General features: G+C 40.3%; 1 protein-coding gene across 1 annotated transcript in view; it reads right to left on the reverse strand.

Moving 5' to 3' along the window:
• Window positions 1-26,335, reverse strand: part of usp43a (ubiquitin specific peptidase 43a) — a 132,030-nt gene that overhangs the window by 81,130 nt on the left and 24,565 nt on the right. Inside the window, exon 3 of the mRNA XM_085459704.1 lies at window positions 12,601-12,704. Within this exon, the coding sequence (XP_085315830.1) occupies window positions 12,601-12,704 (104 nt within the window). The remainder of the gene's footprint in view (window positions 1-12,600; window positions 12,705-26,335) is intronic.

The following is a 26,335-nucleotide window of genomic DNA, read 5'->3' on the forward strand; positions in this document are numbered from 1 at the left end:
AAAAAAAACTTGCTTGCGCTTACATTGAAACGTGCACGCAGGAAAACCCACACACAAACAAAAAGCATCACTTAAAAAGCTCGAGGCTGGCAGTGTTTCCAGTCTGGTGAACGATATGAGAACTTTATTTGCTGATGTCTGTGCATGTGTGTTTGTGCGTCTGACAAAAAGCAAGCGTTGTACAGCATCTACAACGCTCAGGTGCCAAATCAAAGGACCACCAGTCTTTAGTTTAAACCAGACACCCGGAGCTACAACACATACACCCACACACATGCACAGCAGCAGCTTCCTTTATTTATCATCAAGAAAGTCGAACCACCCGGCATCCCTCCGTCCTGCTCCGAGCTATATAAATAACACTCCGCCAGCAGCATCTCAAAACGTTATGCGGTAGCACGTTGCCTGATTCCAGCATTTTTCATACTGTTATTCCAAACTGGGAAGCTTTGCAGCACAACGCCAGAAATGATATAAAGACGGCATGTGGCTGGAACAACAGGTCAGGATACGGCTATATGAGCATAAAAGTCATGTGATCTAGAAAAAGCACTGTGCATGCTGGTGGAAGGCAGTGCTTTCAAAAGTCTGGCAACAGCTGTAGCTTCATTTTTCCTGGAAGTTTCAATTTTTTGAAATGTATTTCTGAGCACAGTCAGTTACACACACACACACACACACACACACACACACACACACACACACACACACACACACACACAGAACTAACAACAAAAACATCACTGTTTAGTCACTGCAGCAGCTGCCTTTATCTAAATACTTCCTTTCATAAAGTCTAGAGTGTGATTCTAGTAGGTTCAGTTAAATTGTTAAGTGATTTATTTTATTTATTTTGTCTTCTGGAAAAAAGGCTCCCGTCTGTTACACAGCAGCAGGATTACTCTGTACTCTGAATCATGGTTTGAAAAGTTTGCCTTCAGGGCTTTTTATTTGTTTTTCTTTCAGATTATTTTTAGTTTTCAATCACATTTTTCGGACATCTGCTAAACCCATCCACAGCATACCTGGGGCTGCAATAAACATCATAGTTCTCTATAAGTCATTGCTTCTACTGGGACTGAGAGAGAGAAAGCAAGTTCATTTTCTTCTGTCTGCCTTTCAGTCAGTCAGTCAGTCAGTCAAGTGTCACAGGCTCTGGGCTGGAGAGCACTCTTATTTCTCTAAGAGAGAGTACAAGTGGAGACCTCCCGTCAAGGGAAATTAACTCAGCTAAAGGACTGCAGAGATTCTCTCGCACATGCTCACATTTAAAGTCTCATACAAACTCTCACTTTACTAAGTATTAATTCCCAGACCCCCCAACCGCCCACCCCCACCCGTAGTTTTAGAGAAAATTGCCTCTGTGTCACCTGCATACATATGAGCTTCGTCCTTCCTACCTGAAATAAATGATCCATACGTTTCTTCATGTTAGCCCGTGCAACAAATAACGGAGGGAAACATGACTGCACTTTCCCATTTTTCACTGCTAAAGCAGTTTTAAAAACTAACTGTAAAAGAAAAAAAAAAATAATGCAACAGATTTTGAGCACTGCAGCATTTTGAATCATGGCTTCTCGTTCTTTCTTTTTAGCTTGGCTAGTTTCAGGTGGAAATTCATTCTCTGACTTTTTGCCTCATGTATCTTAGTTTGGGTCAGCCAGAGATGTTCACTTCATTCACATAAATTAATAAAGTTTTAAGGAAGGCGAGATGTTCCTGTTAGTGCAGCTGGAAAATATTTTTTTTAAAAGCACTAAATATTAATGGACCAAATTAATACTGCAATTCTACACGTGAGATGTCTGAACACAGAGACAAGATGTGCTGAAGCCTTTTTTAAACTGATCTGTATCAGCTGTGATCTCAGATTGTTAAAGATATATCCTCTGCTTTCAAAACACGCCTATAACATAATAAAGTTCTGTAGAATGTAGATAACATGTTAAATAGATTAAAAATAGACGTGATCCAACGACAACCATCTTATTAGTGTTTTTTTAATTTTAAATGAGCAAAATTTAGGCACACAGTTCTGCTACCTTTTCCAAATACACTGCTATAAATAAGTACCTATAAGTACCTTTTAACCTCATTAACCCACCCCAAATACCAATTCTGTGGCCTGGTTTGTATTTCTGTGACAGTTCTTTTCTGTCCCTCTGCACACATGGAGTGTTTTAGCTGATGTTCAGGGTAAAACTGCACCACATAGTGCATTTATATACAGTGAAGTGACTCCTGTGGTATCTGCTCCAACTGGCTATGTGTGCACCAGTATGTGCGCACACACATATGCAGGGCTGGATGTCACAGGTGATTTTATGGTGGGTCCCCACTAAAGGAAAAATTCCTGCTTTAATGAGGCAAAACTCCAGAGACGTGAACTTCTATTTGAGTCTTAGAGGGAAAACTTAACCAGAAACTTTTGTACTCCGGGTCTTTCTATGATTAAGATACAAAATACACAAAATACATTCACTTTGGACAGTGGAGAGTTGTTCATGGTATATGAGCTCTGACAGCATAATGTGATAACGTGGCTTATACACTAGCAACATGAAAAGATTTTCCTACGATCAGGGTATGAAAACAAACTGTGATATTTGTCCCAGCTACTATGAAAAAAATGTACTGAATGACATAATCAATATGACATGTTGTTACCACCTGAGCCTGGGTTATAGCATCTGTGCATTATGCAATATTAATTCAGCAGTAATCATCACACAGACAAGATCACCTTGATGGAACAACACTAGTCAAGTAGAGCAGCTCTCAGTGGAAACAAGTAGATGGGTGACTATGGAGTGTCAATAGCTGGGCTCAAGTTGGGCTCAATGTAGGCTGTTTTGATTCATACCTCTGTGCAAGTATTCCTCCATCAGAATACAAAATTGGTTTATTTGATGTGACAGAGTACGCTAAAGAGGGATAAAAAAAAAAGAATATTTGTGAGACATAAAAATTATACGAAGGAAAAATTCAGGTCATTAAAAAAAACTAATACAACTAACAGGTGTGAGCATAGGTGACATCTGTTGTATTTATTGTTTCATTACAGGCTGTGAGAAAATGTTTAGTGTAAAAAGTTGCAGAGATGTAATTTTCAGTTCTAGCAGTAAAAACAATTTAGGTTTGCTGTTTCATCCACTCCAAATTACAATGTGACTTTTGTTTTTGCTAACTCTAAAGGAAAAAGAGATCAAAGAATTGTTTTCGCTTGATAATGCCCTGCGCTCAATGGCCAGCACCCACTTCAAAGTACAACAGGGAGTGGGGTGGTATCAATGGGAGGAACACTGCTGCACGATGCTGCGCTCGAAGTAAGCATTGTGGGTGGTGAAAGCATCAAAAGTCATATTTTCAGCAGGCACTCCGCTCTGCAGCATGGGTCGACCAGACAGATCCCCCCAAGAGGACAGCGTGAGTACATTCCAAACCACAATGCATCTTTGGGGGTAAATAGAGCTCCTGCAGACCATCTTTGAAGATGAGAGGAAGTTTGCACTTCCTAATGGGACGACGAGTCTTCAAAGGATATAGTATAAAAGTGCATGACTGGTAGAGAAAACTTGGGTATCACTTTATAATGATCACGGTTAAAGAAAAGGTAAGTAGATGGCTCAACTTCAGTTCATATTTTCAAGTGACAATGACTATAAATGTCAAAGTCTCATATCAGCTACAAATCAGAATATTTTTATTACACAACCTAATGCCATAAATAAAGAAATTATATGCATTACCCCCCTCTGCATTTAATCATGAATTATTATGACACTCTGGCTCTCTTTACAGGGTGCCTTTTGTCCTGTTTCCCTCCCCCCACCCCGAACAATCCCTGAGCCTGGTTCTGCCAGAAGATTCTTTCTTCCTGCTAAAGGGGAGTTTTTCCTTCCCACTGTCTCCAAGCGCTTGCTCATAGGTCATCTGATTGGTGGGGTTGTCTCTCTATTATTGTAGAGTTTTGACCTTGAGACATTGGGGTAACTCCTGTTGTGATTTGGCCCAATATACAAATAGAAATGAATTGAATGTTTATAGATTAAATATTAGTTTATAGTTTATTAGCGATGGTTATTATGATGTGTTATAAACTCCTTACATTGGACTCACATCTTTTGTTCTCCGTTAAATTTTGTAAGTAGATCAACATTTTAGTTTTGCTTTTTTAAACATTTGTGGGTTACGTCTGTTAGCTTATCTTCAAGGATATATAAAAACAATGATTTGTTTGCCTGCATATAGCTTTCAGTCTACTTTCACTGATCTGAAGACATGAATATCATAACATAACAATATTATACTTTAAAAGCTATAATATTCCTTCACAACAAATCTACATCTAAATAAAAGCCACTGCGATAAGAGAAAAGTAACCTTCCTTCAACTATCTTGTTCATCTAGCCAGAGACTGAGGCGCGGGCTTTCCGCACATCTGGCCATTAAAAATAGATGCCACAAAATTGAGAGTGACAGACGGAGGAGAGAGGGAGGCTATGACAAAGACTCATCTAAACACAGCGGCACAGCCGAGCGACTTGAGCACCAACTCCCACACAGGAAACCCAAACCCCAAGACAGTCTTCGCTCTAATCGCAAACATTTATTCAGATCAGACAACTCCACTAAAATTTCTCTGAGGAGCATCTCTGTAAGATATAAAAGGAACCGGGAAGAAAGCGCAGAAGGAAGGAAAGCGCGAACAAGCGAGGGAAAGGCCAAAAAGAAACATGCCTGTGTCGTCCTTTTCAGAGGACGACACAGGCAAAAACAAAAAAAAAGTGAGTGACGGCTCTTTGGATAGTCTACGTTTGGAAGGAAAGTGACTCCTTTTTAACCTGTTGGTGACACAAAGAGGAAAAGTATATGGAGGAATAATGCTCCAGACTCAGCAGACTAAAACTCTGATATGAGATAAGAGAAAATAATACAAATGGATATGAGGAATCTTTACACAGTAGGAGGTCTGATGAAACCCAGAGCACAAAAACAAATACTCAACTCTCCTGGAATTTTTCTTTACTTATTAACTGAGAATGAGTCACAGGGAAAGCAATGCATCAGAGTTTGGAAATAAATCAAAGCTCACTGGTTTCAGTTATAGCACTACTGATTTAGGTGATATGTTTTCTAGTAGAAAGACATTGGTCAGAAAACAACAAAAGAACCTGTCAGTGAAAATTTAGTGTTTGTAAAATATTTTCAGCTTTTCAACAATTGATTAACGAATTGATCAAAAAAAGAGAAAAGATTATTAGTTTTAGCCTGTACAAAATGTGTATTGACCTGTTACTAGCACACATGGCCCTGCCCCCACTGTCTCACATTTCTCTATTTTAGACAGCTTTCTCAAACAGCCTCTAGTCCCACAGCTGTAAACTTTTTGAGTGATGCAGTTACATGTGTTAGCTTGGTCGTTATTACACTCACTCACACAAACATGAGCAGAAAACAAACTTTATAATTAGAGTTGTCAAAAAAAATCAACACTCACAGCGATTGATATTAAAAATGACTACTGAATCGGTTGCTCATGCAACAGTATCTCTGCCTCCACGCTGCCTCCACGCTGTTTAGAATACAATGTCACACGGCATGGTTGCAGACAGGCAGGCCTTCACTGAGTCCAAAACATCCAACGACACTTTATGAGGCATTTGAGAGGTCAGTAAAGCTTTTGTTTCGATAACACTTCAGTGTTAAAAAGTTATAATAAACAGTAACCTGACTGATGCACACGTTCGCCATTTAACTATTAGCAGTCTTTCAACAGCAACATAATGAAACGCTAACATTAATATGGCAGCTTGACAGCAAACGTTATCAGTCCTGTTCATCTATAACATTAATAGATGGTACTAATTTGACAGAATAACAACACAGTTATTTGTCTCTGATCAGTGTTAAGTTTCCCCTTAAAGTTCCATATCAAAGCACAGAAAAGTCTACTGAGAGATTAGCAGCCAACCCAGACAGACAGACAGATGTGCATGCATGCATGTCTGGCACTAATGGTATATCTCGCATGAATGATATTTTGTGTCATACATTAGCACAGCTTCACTATAGAGTGCAATGATGTTAGACAGTAACTGTCCAGTCTTTGCGTTGCGCTCCTTCTTTTACAATCTATTTCATTCAAACCAGAACCAGAAAACAAAATCAGTCCATTAAGAAGCAGCCATGCCTTTCTTCTTTAACATTAAAAATGATGCCAGGATACAGTGGAACCCAAGCTAATGACTAAAATTGTGTTTGTGAACAAACACTCACACACACAAGACAGATGGTGTATGTTTGTGAAAGTGTAAGTGTGTGGCATATAGACCTAATTACAGCCACTCTTATGCAAGGAGAAAGCATTACCCTGCTTGCACTCACAGACAAAATTCTCTTCTCTTTGTCTAAATATAGCTGGGATTGTTCTCAAAGGGAAAAAAGGAGGAGAGAGGACATGCTGTATGAGAAGGGTATGAGTTGGAGGAAAGAACAAAGTACACTTTGTAAATGTTTCAGTAATAACGTGTGCGTATTAATGCGTGTGTGACTTGTAATGGCAAAATGCACAGTTCCTCTAATCAGCTTATGAATTAGCGTTTGATCTAATAAACGTTCAGGTGTGTGTTGATGTTTTAGTGTGAGAGAGAAAGAGTGAATGGAAAAGACAAAGAAGAAGAGGTCTAAGTAGAGCGATCTTCATCTCTACAGCTGACTCAATGAGTAGATACAGTGCCAAGTTATTTTAATTAGTCGCTCTGAGAGTACTGCGGGAGACGATGGTCTTCAGGGATAGTCTTCAACAGTAAGCATTCAATCCATCATCTGCCAGTGAAGGAAATGGATAATCCCATGAATGAATGACTGCTTAACTTAACAGCATAATGGTCAGAGCCTAACCTTTGTGTTGACCAGCACCAATATGCTCCAGGTCAACTGTGCGTGTTAGACCAAACATGACACGACAGCACTATTCTCCAGAGTGTGATCAGCTGTGAGTCAGAGAAGATTTAACTCAATCCATGTCCCGTTTCCAGAGTACCGACAAATGGGTGCTAGTAAATTATTTGGAATTTCACATTGGGGACAGGTTTTTTTAAAATGTCCCTCTTCAACCCAACCCAAAGTTTAGGGTGAAATCTGACAATCTTCTGCAGCTCATGCCCAACGTAAAATCCTAGCTCTGATCATCACATAAGCAGAAAGTAAAGTTTTAAGTATTTGTGTTTTGAATAAGCAATTTTGATGATCTAAATACAGTGGGGCAAAAAAGTATTTAGTCAGCCACCGATTGTGCAAGTTCCCCCACTTAAAATGATGACAGAGGTCAGTAATTTGCACCAGAGGTACACTTCAACTGTGAGAGACAGAATGTGAAAAAAAAATCCATGAATCCACATGGTAGGATTTGTAAAGAATTTATTCGTAAATCAGGGTGGAAAATAAGTATTTGGTCAATAACAAAAATACAACTCAATACTTTGTAACATAACCTTTGTTGGCAATAACAGAGGTCAAACGTTTACTATAGGTCTTTACCAGGTTTGCACACACAGTAGCTGGTATTTTGGCCCATTCCTCCATGCAGATCTTCTCGAGAGCAGTGATGTTTTGGGGCTGTTGCCGAGCAACACGGACTTTCAACTCCCGCCACAGATTTTCTATGGGGTTGAGGTCTGGAGACTGGCTAGGCCACTCCAGGACTTTCAAATGCTTCTTACGGAGCCACTCCTTTGTTGCCCGGGCGGTGTGTTTTGGATTATTGTCATGTTGGAAGACCCAGCCTCGTTTCATCTTCAAAGTTCTCACTGATGGAAGGAGGTTTTGGCTCAAAATCTCACGATACATGGCCCCATTCATTCTGTCCTTAACACGGATCAGTCGTCCTGTCCCCTTGGCAGAAAAACAGCCCCATAGCATGATGTTTCCACCCCCATGCTTCACAGTAGGTATGGTGTTCTTGGGATGCAACTCAGTATTCTTCTTCCTCCAAACACGACGAGTTGAGTTTATACCAAAAAGTTCTACTTTGGTTTCATCTGACCACATGACATTCTCCCAATCCTCTGCTGTATCATCCATGTGCTCTCTGGCAAACTTCAGACGGGCCTGGACATGCACTGGCTTCAGCAGCGGAACACGTCTGGCACTGCGGGATTTGATTCCCTGCCGTTGTAGTGTGTTACTGATGGTGACCTTTGTTACTTTGGTCCCAGCTCTCTGCAGGTCATTCACCAGGTCCCCCCGTGTGGTTCTGGGATCTTTGCTCACCGTTCTCATGATCATTTTGACCCCACGGGATGAGATCTTGCGTGGAGCCCCAGATCGAGGGAGATTATCAGCGGTCTTGTATGTCTTCCATTTTCTGATGATTGCTCCTACAGTTGATTTTTTCACACCAAGCTGCTTGCCTATTGTAGATTCACTCTTCCCAGTCTGGTGCAGGTCTACAATACTTTTCCTGGTGTCCTTCGAAAGCTCTTTGGTCTTGGCCATGGCGGAGTTTGGAGTCTGACTGTTTGAGGCTGTGGACAGGTGTCTTTTATACAGATGATGAGTTCAAACAGGTGCCATTCATACAGGTAACGAGTGGGGGACAGAAAAGCTTCTTACAGAAGACGTTACAGGTCTGTGAGAGCCAGAGATTTTCCTTGTTTGAGGTGACCAAATACTTATTTTCCACCCTGATTTACGAATAAATTCTTTACAAATCCTACCATGTGGATTCATGGATTTTTTTTTCACATTCTGTCTCTCACAGTTGAAGTGTACCTCTGGTGCAAATTACTGACCTCTGTCATCATTTTAAGTGGGGGAACTTGCACAATCGGTGGCTGACTAAATACTTTTTTGCCCCACTGTATGTACTAGTTTAGGCTGATTCTCAATCAACAGCTTTAAGTCTGTCACCGTCTTCCTACTAATGCTTCTTCTAATCTTTTTTTTTTAATTTTTTTAATTTGGATAGAGACAGTATAGACACACGGGAAAGTGGAGAGAGAGGAAGACATGCAGTAAAGGGCCGCAGGTTGGAAACTATTCCTAGTGGGAATCAGGACTTATGATACATGTAAAAAATTATAATAACTTTAATTTAAATTGTTCATTTTTTAACAGGTTACAGAAGTTTTCTTTTCTTTTTTTTTAAAAAAATCTTTAGTTTTAGCCCTTATTCATCTAGTTTCTTATCAAAGCCTTACATAAAGTAGCCTCTGGATGTGACTTCAGAGCTGCAGATTTGTGACCCCTGAACTAAGCTAGACTTCCCAGTGTCAACAAACACATCATAAGAATCCATCATATCATTTGTGACAATACTGGTATCATTTTTGCGTGATAAAGTGCAATATCATGATATTATTGGTCTAATGTTTTCTAATGTGCACAACAACGAGAAAAGCACAGCCAAAGTCACATGTCCACCTTTGATGAAGATTTAGTAACAAGAGACTTCAACATCTTCCAATGAAGCACAATGCTATGCAAAATATGCAAAAAAACAAAACAAAAACTTGTTTCACCACTTGAGGCAAAAATACACCATGGAATGAATATAAGCAGGCTGGGAAGTCATGAAAAGAGCAGATATGAGCAGCTGGTGATGTACATCCCAAAACTAAACAAACTGAGCCTAACTGGGGCACTTGCTAGTTAGACTCTGTATGACAGGAGGCGTAAACACGAATGGAAATAATTCAAACAGTGGAAAAAGAGGATTTTAAGCAACTTTTTAAGCAACTGAAAAGAAGGATGGAAAATGTCCTCCACTTTGTTTCCACTTAGAAATGCTCTGCTATGCACTTCTAAATGGTAAATGGACTGGTTCATGCAGTATATAGTGCCTCATTCATCCATTAATACAAACACTTTCTTCTATGCTTAGGTGCTTTCTATCGAAATTTTGCACGACAATGCATACAATCACATTTAAAACATATTTCAATTTTTTTTTCTGTATCATCATTATCACAAATTTCTTGTAATACTGTGATACATTTTTGCGACTTTATTGCCAACCTTTGGACTGCAAATGTTTGTCCACTTGAGCTTAAATGTAATGGGCAAACATTAACAACTTAAATACTTAAAATACTTAATACATAAAATTTTGCATAAACTGACTTAAGTTTTTAAGTAAACATTTAGCTTTGCAGCTAAAAAACACTAATGAGCCATGAAAAAAGGCGTCCTCCTATTCCACACAGTCCTCCTAAATAAAATCTCATGTGCTCAGACACATGTCCCTATTGCCAGTCTTGGCAGCCGGGGGTCAGTCCGCCAGGGCCTCCGCTCCTGGCCGCCACCCGGCACACAATGCACCCGACCCCTATGGCGCCTCCTGCGGGTGGTGGGCCTACGGGAGGATGGGCCCATGTCTCCTCTTCGGGCTGTGCCCGGCCGGGCCCCATGGACTAAGGCCCGGCCACCAGACGCTCGCCCTTGGGCACCCTCCCCGGGCCTGGCTCCAGGGCGGGGCCCCGGTAACCCTATCCCGGGCAGGGTAAACTGTTCCCTCGGTGTCCTTTTCATAAGGGTCTTATGAATCGCTCTTGTCATCGGGTGAGGGCCTCCAGCTCGCACTGGAACGGTTCGCAGCCGAGTGTGAAGCAGCGGGAATGAGGATCAGCACCTCCAAATCTGAGGCCATGGTTCTCAGCCAGAAAAGGGTGGAGTGCCCACTCCGGGTCGGGGATGAGTTCCTGCCCCAAGTGGAGGAGTTCAAGTATCTCGGGGTCTTGTTCTCGAGTGATGGGAGAAGGGAGCCGGAGATCGACAGACGGATTGGGGCTGCAGCTGCAGTAATGCGGACGCTGCACCGGTCCGTCGTGGTGAAGAGGGAGCTGAGTGTAAAAGCAAAGCTCTCAATTTACCGGTCGATCTACGTCCCTACCCTCACCTATGGCCACGAGCTGTGGGTAGTGACCGAAAGAACGAGATCGCGGATACAAGCGGCAGAAATGAGCTTCCTCCGAAGGGTGGCTGGCCTCTCCCTTAGAGATAGGGTGAGAAGTTCGGCCATCCGGGAGGGGCTCAGAGTAGAGCAGCTGCTGCTCCACATCAAAAGGAGCCAGCTGAGGTGGTTCGGGCATCTGACAAGGATGCCTCCTGTGTGAGGTGTTCCAGGCATGTCCCACCGGGAGGAGGCCCCGGGGCAGACCCAGGACACGCTGGAGAGATTATATCTCTCGGCTGGCCTGGGAACGCCTTGGTATTCCCCCGGATAAGCTGGAGGAGGTGGCTGGGGAGAGGGAGGTCTGGGCCTCTTTGCTTAGGCTGCTGCCCCCGCGACCCGGCCCCGGATAAAGCGGATGAAGATGGATGGATGGATGGATGGATGGATGGATGGTGCTCAGACACAGTATGGGCCTAATTCACTAGCACTCTCTCTGGAAGCCCAGTCATACATATCATGCATTAGTGACCTATGTTGCAGAGCAGCTATTATAGTGATGTTGAATCCACTGGGAAAAAATGACCAAGTGTGAGATATCAGAAAGCAAGCACTCTGCCAGAGTTAATCACAAAAAATTGGGATTGATGAATTTATATATATTACTCGCTTATTTCTCTAATAGAAAAGGAAACATATCACTGTCTGTGAAGGTTCTCAGTCATCTCGTAGTCTAAGGAGCTTGGAAAGAAAAGCGCCTGGACTTCTTCTTTAAGCTCAACTTAAAGAAGTCCAGATGCTTTTCTTTCCAAGCTCCTGAAACATATCACTGTATATTTTGCTACATGCAGAAACATACTGTACTGGCCTAACTGCTGATGACAGCATGCCTTACAGTCATGCATAAAAGACATTCACAAGTTTCAATCAGGCTTAGTAACAAGGAGCTGAAAAGATTACTATCTTTATGGGCCAAGACTACCTTTCACTAATATGTTTTTTTGTGTGTGTTTCTTTTTTTATTCTAAAAATAATCTCTCCCTTCCAAATACTAAGTTATTTCTCTTTTAGATCATCTGACTATCCAATCGAATATTAACTTAAAATAAAGAATTTTTTTTTAGTACATCCTGATATTCACAAGGGTGCAGCAAGTTTACATTGTTCAGCAATCAAGTGAAAAAATGAATGTTCAAAGTGATGTTATTGTAGTCCACCACATGTGCTGACAAAGTTTCTCAAAGGTCTAGAGGCAGTTCCATTAATGGATCTATTAAACTAGAAAACCTCAGTCACTGACTTTCCGCTGTGAATGAAGGAATAAGAGCCAGAGGCCACTACTAAAGATAAATCCCTTAATCCTTTATAGGTCTGTCCGACCTACTTTTTCCCAAGGTACTGATTTTTATCCAGAGGAGAGAAAATACATTGTCACTTTAGCCAAAGCAATATATGTTTAAAAGTATGCATTTCATTCTGTTTATTCGAACACAACCCCAGGACATTGTGTAACCGAATGTTGCATAATTGGTGAGATACCTGGAAGAGTTTCCAGAATCGTTGTCAGCGTAAGTCTAAGAGTGCAGTTGAAACTATCTGAAGCTTAAAGGCCAACAAATAAGGAACATTCATCCAGTCACCTGATGCTACAAACATTATTTTAAAAACAAAGTTCTTTAACACATTTTTACATCTGTGCTTCTCACCTGTACTGAGCCTGGAAGTGTTCGTGGACAAAACTGTTTCGCCCTCGAGGTTGCTGTATGCTGGCTACACTGGGACTGGAAGCATGATCCAATGGACTTGCCCCCTGTAAACATGGAGAAGACAAAAAAGAACTGAAAACTGTTCTATAATATATAATGTTAAATAACCATACATTACTTCCTTGTGACATTACTACAAACGACACTGAACACCAGTTTCTGAATGCTGTATCATTCACTTCGATTTTAAGAAGCATCCCATCTACAACACAGTGCATTTACTCTGTTCAAATTGAGAGTAGCTATCACTAGCACAGGAATACATAAATAAGCTTCATACAAAAGGTAAAACTCGATGCCAGGATACAAAGTGTCTCCGGTGTTACTTCATCAACACCGACAGATGCTGATGCAAAGCAGAGGGGAAAAGTAACCAAATTCAATGGCAGCTACGGGTAATACAGAAGATGCATTTTCCCTGCCTTATTATTGTTATGTATCTCTAGGAACGAGTAAAATGAGTCAAGAATCATTCACATGCATTGTAAGTGGCTACATTAAACTACAAGATGATCAAAATGATTAGATGAAGAGAGATGAAGAAAGAGTGAGACAAAAATTAAGAATCAATCCTATAATGGGTGCAGTCATAAAATATTTGAGCAGGAAATATCTATTGAAGAGAATCAAAGTTTAAATGGTTAACCACAAAACAGTCAACACAGACTAGAGTCACAGGAATATTTGAGGATGCCAAACATCCTCAGTGTCACGCTGATGTCTGCTGAATAAACTAAATAGCAGCAATACTCCCACATGCTGTGTCATACACAGCAGGAGGGCAGAAAGACTTCAAAGATAAACAAAAGTATAAAAGAATGATGCCAATGAATAAAAGATCACAGCAACAGATTTCTGCATTTCCATTGTGTGTAACTATTCTTAAAAACGTAGCTAACATTGGGTGGTAATGGCGGACTTAACACACAAAAGAAATCCCAGGTCTGCAAGTACATTTACTTCTATTCAGGAGTTATGCACGCTGGTGTCAGTTTGCTTTGAACGAGCAAGGAGAGAAATGCTGACGTGTTTTTATTGTTGCTGTGCTAACCACTGAGGAGGACCCTACAGATCCCTCCGACAGTACATCAGTAGCATTCTAAAAAGTTTGCATGACAAGGCTAATTTTCAGAAACCAAACTTTACTTGCAAAAGTACATTGTCCTTTAATTCTTAAAGAAGTTACATTCTTTCTTTACACTGTATTTCACTATAAGAACACTTACACAGATATTTTCATTCATTTCATCTAGTCTGTTTACCACTTTGTGATGTAAATGATAGTAATTGTTTTGTTTATTCAGGATCATGTTTCAAATCTTTCCTTTTGAGAAATCATTAAGTGCTACACACATGCTAATTAGACAACACAGTGCCGTAGTTTAAACCCTCAAGCGAATCAAACATTAAGCAGCAAACAAAGTCAGAGTCCACTGAGAAATGAGACTTTCTGCACCCGGTCTTGGGCCATGTGAAATAATGACAATCCAACTTTGATGAAGCTTTTCTTTTGTTCAAACAAAATCCAATCATCGCTGCTCTCACTCTGAACAATGGGCAGCTTTTGGCATCTTTGAAAACTTTTTTCAAGGATGGCTCTTTTCCTGAATATTTAATGAGGCACAAGCACAAAGCCCAGGAAGCATGTGTGGCAGTTTGTGTTTTTAAAATCCATCTCAGCCCTATTTTTAGACGTGGCCTTGTCTCTACTTTCTTGTTTGTCTATTAAGTGGATAAAAACTTCATCCTTTGACTTACTGCAATATGTAATTGCAATATCTCAGTATTTTTGAAAGGTGTCTCGCTATAAAGGAAAACCACCAAGTAACCTTTTCAATTCAAGTAAGCAGTAACAGAAAGTGATGTGTACACAGTAGACAAATGTGCCTTTACTTCTGAGTCAAGCTTTAAAACATATCAGTTCTAACGGACAGCTTAGAAGGGGAGTTGTAGAGATAGGAAAGGTGACTCAACAGAACCTGGATACCACATTTTTTCCAGGTTTGCACCTTAAACCTTACGTAATATTTAACAGCACAAAATTGAAAGTCAACTTAGATATCTTTGGGACTCTAAGTTCCACAAACAACATAGGTTTATTTCAGTTTTTCCTGAACATAAAATACTGTTAAAGAAATAATTTTTAAAAAAATATTAATACTCTATAATTCACATATGAATCATCTCTCTTGGCATATCCCAAGCTAGGCTGTGAATGACTCCCCTTTTCAGAATTTTGTCCTCTCTTTTTTTCCCCTTGCATCTCTTTTCTTGAGGACAATGGAGAACAATCCTCACACCCTTAGAGACAGACTAGATTACAAATATCGCCATGGAAACAGTGGCCTCATTCCCCTCAATGAACATGATGGAATGGGGAACTTTTTTATTAGCCACAACGTCCCCTAAAAATAGAGAAAAAAAATGCAGTGATTGTGAAAGTTTAGACTGATACCAATGGTTAAAATAGCAATTTGGCTTATAGTGTCTTACTGATATTTTGTTTTCTGTTTGTTTGCTTGGTTTGTTTAGTTAGAGCAGTTTTTCTACCTTATATGTGAAAGAAATTAATATGTGTTCATTGTGGAAAAAATAATAGCATTGACAGTATTATGATACTGCCTTTTAATGATCACAAATTAAAAATTAAAAGTTTATCAGACTTAATCCCAGATATAAGAAACACTGGAGATAATAGAAAACTTAACTAGTGTAAGAATATTTTTCACCAACACAGTGATTCCCATGGAGCTATTAGCTGAAAACACTGTATCTCAGCACGGTGTGCAGCATGTCCTCAACAAAATTTGAGGAAAGTTATGTCCTTGAGGAATTGGAAAAACATCTATCAAAGACTGGATTCATCTGACGCTTTAACTGATCATCATTCATCCATCAGAAATGGCCTCAGTTGAAGGCTAGCTATCAAGATGTCATTCTTAAGGAAGGGAAATAGGTAGAATACCAAATTACAAAAGAACTGGACTGAAAATCAGTGGCAACAGACCTTTTGGAGTGATTAATCCAAATTTGAATTTTTCTTTCAGATTATTGTCAATATATACAGAGGAGGTCAGGAGTGAGGTACAACTGTAAGGGTCTACAGCAGGGGTGCCCAATCCCGGTCCTCGAGAGCTACCGTCCTGCAGCTTTTAGATGCATCCCTACTCCAACACAGCTGATTCAAATGGTTTGATTACCTCTTCAGCATGCCATCGTGTTTGGCAAAGGCCTGATAACAAGCCATTCATTTGATTCAGCTGTGTTGGAGTAGGGATGCATCTAAAAGCTGCAGGACGGTAGCTCTCGAGGACCGGGATTGGGCACCCCTGGTCTACAGTCATCTGTAAAACACAGTGAATGCTCTGTCATGGCTATAATCTTGATAGAGAAGGCAAAAGGCAGCCGACATCCAAAGAAGAGCTTTGAATTTCCTCCAAAAGGCCTGAAGAGCTGTTTCTAAAGACTATTTAAAGAAATGACAAGAAAGCTCTAAGAGTCTAAAAGTCTAAGAGCATTAAGGCTGTGAAGAATTAAGGTGGTATTAACAATACTGGCTTTCAAGCTCGTTAGAATTGTGAAACTCTGTTTTTGTCTTATGTATTGTATTTGCATGTATGCTTGCAGCAACAGATTTCTGCATGTCCATTTCCAATTTCTTTGCAAAACATATAGACATGGGGGATAGCTGAAAGCATTTGCATAGTACTGTTCACTGGACATAGCATATCAAGGGCTTTTTCTCAGAGAAAGCACGACTCCCAAAATGATAAAATATTTCATTCTCAATTTTGGATTCATCCTTCCAAATTCTTCTGCATGTCGAATATTTATAATATTCAGGGTCACAGTGGAACAGGTGACTATTTCAGCTGTCATACGGCGAGGGACAGGGGAGACCCTGGACAAGCGAACTGTCTGTCACAGAACCCACACAGAGACAGACAACAATTCAAACTCGTTCACAGCTAATTCAGACTTAGAGATGAACTTAACATGCATATAATACATGATTTACTTCTAACAGTCAACGAAAGGCAAATTCAAAACTTTTGCAGTTCACCCATAGTGCAGGAACCATTCTGGATTCTTCATTATTCAATTTAACTAAGAATACAGAGCACACCAAGAATATAAACAGTTCATTATAAAGTTAACTTAAGTGTGCCAAACAAACATAACAGGAAAAAAATATGATCAAAACTGACTTTGATACTTAATTCTCTATGCATTACTAAATCAAACCACCGCATTTCAAAAGGCATCTCTCACCAGAATCAGGTCAACAACCTCTTAGCCAGACCCAAGATCGGTAAACACATGCCGAGAATGAGACAAAACTGCTCATATGCACACTTAACACCTTTAAGACACATATGCACATGCATACAGAATATTCCGCAGATGCAAACAATAGGATAGACAAAGAAAAAGAACACTGAGACTCCACCGCTTCTTTATTTAGCACCAAGGGAATAATGAATACCACCACAATGTTGTTCCAGCTCTGCTATGGTCTGCCAAAAATAGATGCGGGGGCCGGCCACAGCAATAACAAGTGAATACTAATATTCAGAGGCAGTAAGCTGTTCAATTGTCATACTGGGTATAATCCAAAAAACCCTCCTAATGCTAACAGATCTAGGCCATATTCAGCTGCCTCCTGTTGCTTGAGGGCGAAATTACCAGCGGCATCATGCTCCTGGCAATATAATTGATTTCTAAGATTTACATATCAGCCGGGTTTCAGAACTCAGCATGCTCAGGCTTATATAGCTGTACTTATTTTGTTCTCTAAATGACTATAGCGTCGAACTGTACACAAGCTACTTAAAGAAGAAAAAAAAGCAAGCAGAGCAATGAGCAGGTAGAAATAAGTTTAAAATATGTCAACCAGAGCAAGTAACTTAGCAAAAGTTGGAAGGTGGTATTAAATGGCTCTGCTGCTTCTCTTAGAGTTGGGAATAGGCATATTTTGGCCATGCCAATGAGTTTAGTCAGTTTCATTTTTACTTTTTTTCTGCACAAGCAGCCAGGTGTTATAGCCAGTCGATTAAAGCACGAAGAACTGATGTAAAGTGTACGTGCAAAAGCCTGGTGGACTCGTAGCAATGGGCTGAGAGATTAGGACACAAATAACTTTGACAATAAAAACTTTAGTTATTAGCAATGAGTGATGAAATTGAGTTTGGTGTTTCCATTAGACCAGTCCTCTAAAATGAAGAGCTTTTTTAGCTTTGGCAGCAAAAGCTATCCCCAGCATACTGAGGAAATGTTTCTGAGGTGCAAAAAGAGCCACGGTCACTTTGAAAAGAACACTGTGTCCTTCATCTCTTTTGTTCTCCCTTTTTTCTTTTTGTTTACTCCTGCTCTGAGCAAGGAGAGGTCAAAGAGGTACGCATCACAATCATCAGCAGAGCTAAGCACTATCGCATCACAGGAGCAGCAAACCCAACAGGACTCAGGGGTATTGTGTGCTCACATGAAGGCTCACCAGGAGCTGTGCACACAAACCCCCACCTATAAAAAAAAATCACGGGTAGAAGAGCACGCAGATAAACTTCAAGCCAACCATTGTATTGTCTAATTAGATAAGTCATGCTTGAGCTTTGTCACCTTTAAACTGATTATACTGTTGATAACACAGGACACAACTACATTACTGCATGTCACCGAATCTTCTACGCGGTTCCTCTGAGGTATAAAACAATGTAGTGCTAAAGTAAACATTTGCACAAGTCTTCATCTGTTTGATATTGGTAGTCATTCAACTTCACTCACACCTAGAGAAACCACCTGGTGGTGAGTGGGTGCTTGTGAGCATAGCCAGCGTGATATACTTACAGCTAAGTAAAAACAAGAGCAGACTGTTGCTTTGACTGTCGTGGGATTCTGCATGGCTGCATCGTAACTATATTCCCACCTACAGCTTTCATGTGCTGCTCTCTTCCCATCCCGCCTGCCTTCACCTACTGCATCACTGCAGGGCATCACAACATGCACAATTTGGCACAGATACTGAAACACTCCAGTGTTATATCAACTGTCAAAAAAAAAGCCATCTGAAATTCTTCAGAAGATCTAAGCAAGTAAAAGGTTTTCGAAGGAAAAGGAACAAAATCTGTGGCATATACACAAGTGTGCTATCTTTATCCCATCAGGACTCTCCTACTGCACAGTTTGAAACAAGATTAAAATGCCTTTGCAAAGACATGCTCTCAATTGTGAAAGCACAGAGGCCACGGAGAATGAAAATAAGAATGACGAAATATGAGCAATGAAGTATAACCCTCTTCTGACAGTGCACACTGGAGTATGAAATATTCCTCAGGAGTAAAAATTCTCACTGATGTGGGCAAATCTTAACAAGGTAGCAAGTCACAGTGATGCGTACGACCATCCCGCAACTCATACACATCATGACAACCATGACAATCAGAGAGGAACAACACGGATACTTGATTGCTGTCTTTCCTGTGACCCAAGATGTCCTGGTCTTCCCCCAAACTTTGCTCCGTTGAATCTCACCTCTGTTGGCACTCAGCTCTGTATGATCACTGAAGCATTTCTGCAGTGTAGCCACTCTAAATCTCTTTGGCCCTGTGCCCCCTTTGTCTACTGGCAGAAGCACAGCTTCCCTTCAGAGATCTTCACACTCCAATCCCTACATGAAAACATATGCTGTTATCAAAGCCATGCTGATTCCCCGTGGCATGCATTCATGCGTGATGTTTGAGGGAGTCTGAAGCAGAGGGGAGTGAGTAGAAGTTTGACTTAATGTGTGTGGCTGTATATTTGAAGGTGTGTGTGTGTGTGTGTGTGTGTGTGTGTGTGTGTGTGTGTGTGTGTGTGTGTGTGTGTGTGTGTGTGTTTGCAGTTGTACGTACAGTACGTGCAGGCTTAGAGATCTGAAATCACTGTGATAATGGGAAATAGGAGGTCCGATCCTATCCAAGAATCAAACAGGTGGTGTTTAGTGTGCGGTTAGGCTGTTGGTATAGCGACAAAACAAGACAAGAACAAACCAGCAGAGACGTTTTAGCCATGAGGTAGAGAGATTAAATAATAACCCAAAAGACTTCAGATTTCAGCCTTGACACTGACAGGTGGTGTGTTTCTGCTCCCGGCTTAAAATTATGACTGTGATAAGAAACTCCTGAACAGGCAGCTTAGGTAACCCAGCCACTGGCCAAAATCTTCAAGGGGCCACAAGATAAATGCTTTGGCAATGAGCCTTACAAAGCAATTTAAGTATGTTTTTAAATATGTAAAATATGCTGGCAGTAGTTTAACATAATCATTACTGAGGAAAAGGTGAAGCAAGGTCAATGTGCAAACAATATTTTACAGTTTTCATGTACTTTCATTAGGTACACCTGTTCAACCGCCCTATAATGCAAATCTATAATCAGTCAATCACATGGTATTCATTTAGGGCTGAAGGCATGGTCTAGACGACCTGATGATGTTCAAACTGAGCATCCGAATGTGGAAGAAAGCTGACTGAAGTGACTTTGAACATGGCATGTTTGCTGATGTGAGTGTTTCAGAAACTGCTTATCGGCTGGAATTTACAGAGAACAGTACGAGAAAGAGCAAATATCCAATGAGCATCAGTTTTCTGGGTGAAAATACCTTGTTGATGGCAGAGGTCAGAGAAAAATGGCCAGTTGTTTGAGAGGCAACAGTGACCACTCGATACAACTAAGATAGACAAAAAAGCATCTCTGAGTGGAAAATGGGCTACAGCAGCAGAAGACCACACCAGTGTCGCTCCTGTCAGCTGAGAATAGAATATTGAATAACAATAATAATAATAGAAGATTGGAAATCATTGCATGGCCTGATGAGTATTGATATTTGCTGCATCATTCCAGATTTGATGGAAACAACAAGAAAGCCTAGATCTATGCTTTCTGCTGGAGTTTGTTGCTGACCATGCCCTTTATAACCAGCGAACGCCCTTCTTCTGATGGCAGCTTCCAGTACGATGATGCAACACCTCAAATCATCTCAAACAGGTTTCTTGAATATGACAATAAGTTCACTGTACTCTGTACACTGTATTCAGAGTCAGTGGCCAACAAATCTCACGCAAGTGTGCAACGCTATCATGTCAATATGGACCAAAATCTGTGAGGAATGTTTCCAGCACCTTGTTGACCAGTGTACATCAACGCAGCTCAAATGTAGAGCCCACTCAAAGGCCATGTGCCGCAGTCAGTTTTGATGAAGAAATGCAGTAGAGAACCGGGAACTGTAGAGTTACACGACGCAGACTGCAGAATGTAATTCAACATAGACGACATCAGGTGCATATAATAAACACCAACATGTCATTATTACATGACTACTAAGATTTAAATGTGTTTCTTCAAGCTACATGTACTGCTGTAAAAAAAATATCTGTTGCTTTATAGAAAAATACTGATTTACCGTCAGAATTTCACTTAAATACTGAAACTGCATCAAACATTACAGTATATTTTCATACATCCAGACTATATCAAGTTGTTTTTTCCTAATCATTTAACATATCCTACTCTTTTCACTTTATTTTTTCAATCCTCTGAGCCTAACAATTTCAGAGAGAGAGAGAAAGAGAGGGGTATAATCACTATGTTCTTTTATTGAATCCTTTCACAGCAGCTGAGGAGAGAAACATGTTTTATTTTGTTTTGTTTTGTTCTTATTTATTACGACCAAAAATAAACAGGATCCAACCAAAGACGCTGACTCAGTTATCATCTGAAACCACATTTCTAATCAACCGGCGGGCTCAAGGGGCTTAACACAGTCACCTTGACTGCCAGTAACAGCTCTGATTCATCTCCTACATACCCGACGAATGCTTACTCACACATACACAAATAATTCTCATGTGCGCAAACATGCACATAGCAGATAATACGAAATACTAACAATATACAATACACTTTTCTGTGTTTTCTTTGCGTGAATTGAAATCGTTTGTGATCGCAACGTCACGCTCTGGTTGCCTTTCGCGTGGCCTCTCATACACACTAACAGGCGTGCAGTATTTAGAAGCTGTGCTCGGGCATGGTCATAAAAGCTTTTAGTGCCTAAATGCACCTAAAGTTTGTGTCGCCAAAGGATGAGTGGCAACATTCATTGAGGTGAAAAAACCCACAAAATTCTGACAGCAGGCCATGAGTGACACTGGCATAGAAGTGGGAATGAATCCGAGTTGAGATGCTGCCATGGCTCTTCTTCCAAATGTGTTTCCACCTCAGAGAGGCAAAGCATGATCCTGCCAAATTCAGCCAGGCTGACCAGAAGTGTAATCTCTTCCAGCCATGCCCACGGCTCAAATGATGAAGGCCTGAAGAAATTCTCATGATAAAACCTGGCAAACGAAGCCTTCAGGTGATGCAAAGCCAGCTGTGACTGCAGTGGCTCTGATGCTCTATGTTGTACCAGAGAAATGTGACACTACCCACAGGAATGTATACTGTAACATTTCCGTATCTTTTCCACACAGTTTCCGCTGATTTAATTTTTAAATTAAATTTACACTCTACATAAAATTAAACCATAAAAACACAAGATTTTTTACTGGTTTTACCGTTTATAGAAATATTCATTTTATGTTCAAGTGTCCTGCTTCAAGAAGTAGTTGATCCCGTTAGCCCACTCATGAGTGACAACGAATGTGACTGCTGCAGAAGTCAACTTACCCAGTGTGGCCAAAATTTAGAAACTGCCAGGCATCTCTGATCAGTTATCTGTGCTAGGAAATGGGCTGCCTGCTGTGTGTGGTAGCATTCTGAATTTAGTACGTTGCATAACATGCTGACGTGATGTTTCTTAGAAAATTAGACATGGCATCTGAGGAGTGTGCGTTCACAGGTACAAATAAAAAGGAAACATGTATCTCAAAATAATTATTCCTCTTGTTATAAAAGATGCCATAGAAAAGAAAGAAGCAGGACCCAAAGAAAATAAAATGCGTGGACCTTGGACACAACCTTCAAAATAAAATATTCATTTCTGACTCAACAGAAAAAAAGATTATCTTTTAAAGAACAGCTTGGAATATAATGACTATATCATGATGTACATTTTCAATATACAGCCTTGAAATCAAAAGTCAAATTTTAACAGCTGTGTAATTTTATTTTCTAAACTCTGCTCACTATTTTATAAAGAGTTAAGATACCTTTCGACATGTGTGTTGTGGACGAGTTTCTCTTCGTAAGTTTTACAGTGTTTTGAGAACATTTTATAGGAGCTGAAGTGGCCACACTTTAACTCCTGGTCACAGCTTGATGATTTCGGTCTCCAGCAGGAAGAGATGATGTCTCCCACTGAGCGTGTGAATTAGGGAAGCCAGTGTTGACATACTGTAGCTGCTGGTTGCTTCTGAACACAGCCAGATCCACTCTCGTCTTTCACAGAAAGGCTGCCAGTTGAATGGCAGTCATTCCAGCACAGGGCAGGTTTTAACAAAAGTATGTTTGTACGTTTGTCAACACAATTGGAGAACTAGAACTTTGCTGATTTAATTGCACTTTGTAATCAAAAAGCTTCTGATAGAAAATCAAGCAGTGTCTACACAGTGTCTGCAAGCTTTTCTCAAAGTAGCAGAATGTAAAGCCAACATGACTGAACAAGGTCAATAAGAGATGGATGTTTTCATTACATTCTTTAAAAACTAAATGAATAAAAGCAATGCTATTAACCTCATGAGCCTGCCTTACTCTTACTGTACCATTAGCTTTTGCTCTTTCATGGTCTACCTGTGGATTTAGAAATCAGCTGGTTGTGATATGAATTTCATTACATTCATACAGAAATGCTGCACTGAGGCAATCTGTTGTGATGCACTGCACAGTGGGATATGCTGTGACAGTCCACCAGCCTACCAATGTGCCTGGTTTGTCCATGTATGCCAGTAACTCGCTGTGGCCAAGTGGCAAGTGAGACCCAAAACATATACCCAAAGCAACCCAGGGGTTTATTGAAGCAAAGAACTGGAATATTCTTGAATGTCTGAGTCAGTCATCTGATCTTAACCAAATTGAGCATGCATTTCACTTGTTGAAGGCGAAACCTTGGACAGAAAGGCCCAAAGACAAACAGCAACTAAAAGCCGCTGCAGTAAAAGCCTGGCAGAGCATTAAAAAAAGAGGTAGCCCAGCATGTGGAGATGTCCATGAGTTCAAGACTTCAAGCTGTCATTGCCAGCAAAGGGTTTTCAACCAAGTATTATTAGAAATTAACATTTTATTTTCAGTTATTTAATTTGTCCAATTACTTTTGAGCTTCTGAAATGAAGGGGTCGTGTTAAAAAAATCCTATAGTTCCTCACATTTTTGTGAAATCTTTTTGTTCAGCCTACTGAATTAAAGCTGAAAGTGTGAGCATCTGAGTTGTTTCATTTTAAACTCATTGTGTAATGTGCAGAACCAAAAAGTTGTTTTTGTCCAAATATATATGGAACTAACTGTATCCTCAGGACAAAATGCAGAAACCACCACCTGACGCCACAGTTGGTCAGATTCCAAACACAAGCCTCCATATTTTAATACAGTGCAATTTAATTATATTTATATAGCGCCAAACCACAACAATAGTCACGTCAAGCTGCTTTATATTATAAGGTAAAGACCCTACAATAATACAGAGAAAACCCCAACAATCAGAAGACCCCCTGTGAGCAAGCACTTGATGACAACAGGAAGGAAAAACTCCTTTTTAACAGGAAGAAAGCTCCCACAGAATCGCATCGAGCAAACTAACAACAATTGCTTTACAATCTGGAAACTGGTACCTAAGTTAGTGAGGTCAAGTGAGGTCAAGCTTAAATGACACGAATGAAATGACAGCCATATTTTGCTGGTGACAAAACTGAACAGGAAACCACATTATCATTTTTACGTTGAAGTGTACCAGGAACTTGGTGTGATTAAAGGGAGTGAGAGAAGAGAAATTTCTAGAGAAGAATGCGATTGAGACACCGACAGAGCAACATAGGGACCGAGTCAGAGAGGCAGAAGGGATGTGGTCCAGAGCAGGGGAGGAATGAAAGAAATGCTGTCCATGCATTAAACCAGCTGACTCACCTCTATTCTTTCAGCTACAGCTAATTCGGCCTATTCAAAGCTAGCTTATGGTAACAAGGCAATCTGGGAGATAATGCTGGAAACCACTGGCATTGTTAACCCCACTTCCCCCTGTATTTCTCTGCTCTCTTCTCACCACCTTTGTCCACTCTCACTTCCTCTCTTTACTGGCACTTTCTTTTCACATTAAATTTCGAGTCCACAGCAACAAATAAATATGCCCACGCTGTTCTGTGCTTTCTTTGAACAAAACAATTGCCCTTTCACTTGTGTTTCTTTATGATTCTGGATCAAAAAGCCACACGCAAACAGCTGCACATGAACTTCTTCTGAGCGTAGTCCTATCCCACAAGAACCCTGCGTGTATCCACTTGATTTCATGCAGTGCAGCAAGACCCGCCACTCTTTGGCTGTTACTATGGGGATGCCAGCTGGGCCAAAACAAAGGCAGAACAGAAAACGAGCAGCCTGAGACAAGAGGCACTGGCAGAGCTCTGACAGCCAAATCAGCCTTGGCTTTAGAAGCTAGAACCACCTATCTCTGTTTTTCTGTGTCTCTTATTCCGAAGTGTTTATTTTCAGACAAATGTTGATTTAGAAGAATATATTAGGTTTAGTTTTTGAGATGAAGGGGAGAGAATTAATTAGCTTCCTAAGAGGAAGGACTCTGCTTGCTTTGATGAAGTTGTGCTCTGAGTTGACCAGTGGCAGAGCCTCTGGTTGATTCAGGAAAAAAAAGAGAAGTACCAAAGCTGATCTGCGCTTGGCATCCTGGGAAAGACAGAAAGAGATCCACTGCTAAAAGGCAACTTGACATCTTTTAAAACTAGCTAAGGTAATTTGACAGTGTTATATTGTGGACAATGCAGGAAATTGCACAGATTGAATATGTAAATAAATAAAAACACTTTTAAAACTTTTCTACTCTGTACTGAGAGACACAATAAGAATTGCACGAGGTTGGCCAGTATCCTGAAAGAAAAGTCACAACACTTCTGATGCCAACTTTGTGAATAAAGTCAACAAAGCCAAACAGAAAATATAAACAAATAAGACATAGAGATTTGAATTTCAGTTTCATATAGAGGTGATGTTCTCAAAAGCTCCTTTATTGATTTTAAAAACCAACACAGCAGCAACTTCAGAGAAATATTCCAGAGGCCTTTCAACGTGTCTCCGTGTAGGAATCAGTGTTTTATGGATAGAATTCCAGAAAAAGCCACTAAAACTGTCAGCTGAATCTGCCATCTTATTACTCTTACCTGCACATGGAAATGTAAAATAGAAATAAAAAAAAAAACAAGTAAGTGCAAATAAATATTATTATATAAATATTATAAATATGACATTGCTTATAATTGTGTCACTGTGCCACCCAGCTAATGGTTTGGCTGCAAAATGGTAAAGGGGGTGTGATAAAAGGGCTACAGGTGTTCATGTTATGACTTGCCAACTAAACACTTAACTGTTGGTGTAGCAAGAAACTGTGACTCCAGACCAAAACAGGCCCAAATATGAGTAGTGAAGATCGGCAGAACTGAAGCTAATTATCAGTGGGTCTGTGTTGAAGGTTGCTTGTCTAATGATAC

Source organism: Copadichromis virginalis, linkage group LG6 (genome assembly GCF_057382275.1).
Source record: "Copadichromis virginalis isolate Kocher_CV1m ecotype Utaka linkage group LG6, C_Virginalis_male_GT1.1, whole genome shotgun sequence".
In the NCBI taxonomy this organism is placed as follows: Eukaryota; Metazoa; Chordata; class Actinopteri; order Cichliformes; family Cichlidae; genus Copadichromis; species Copadichromis virginalis.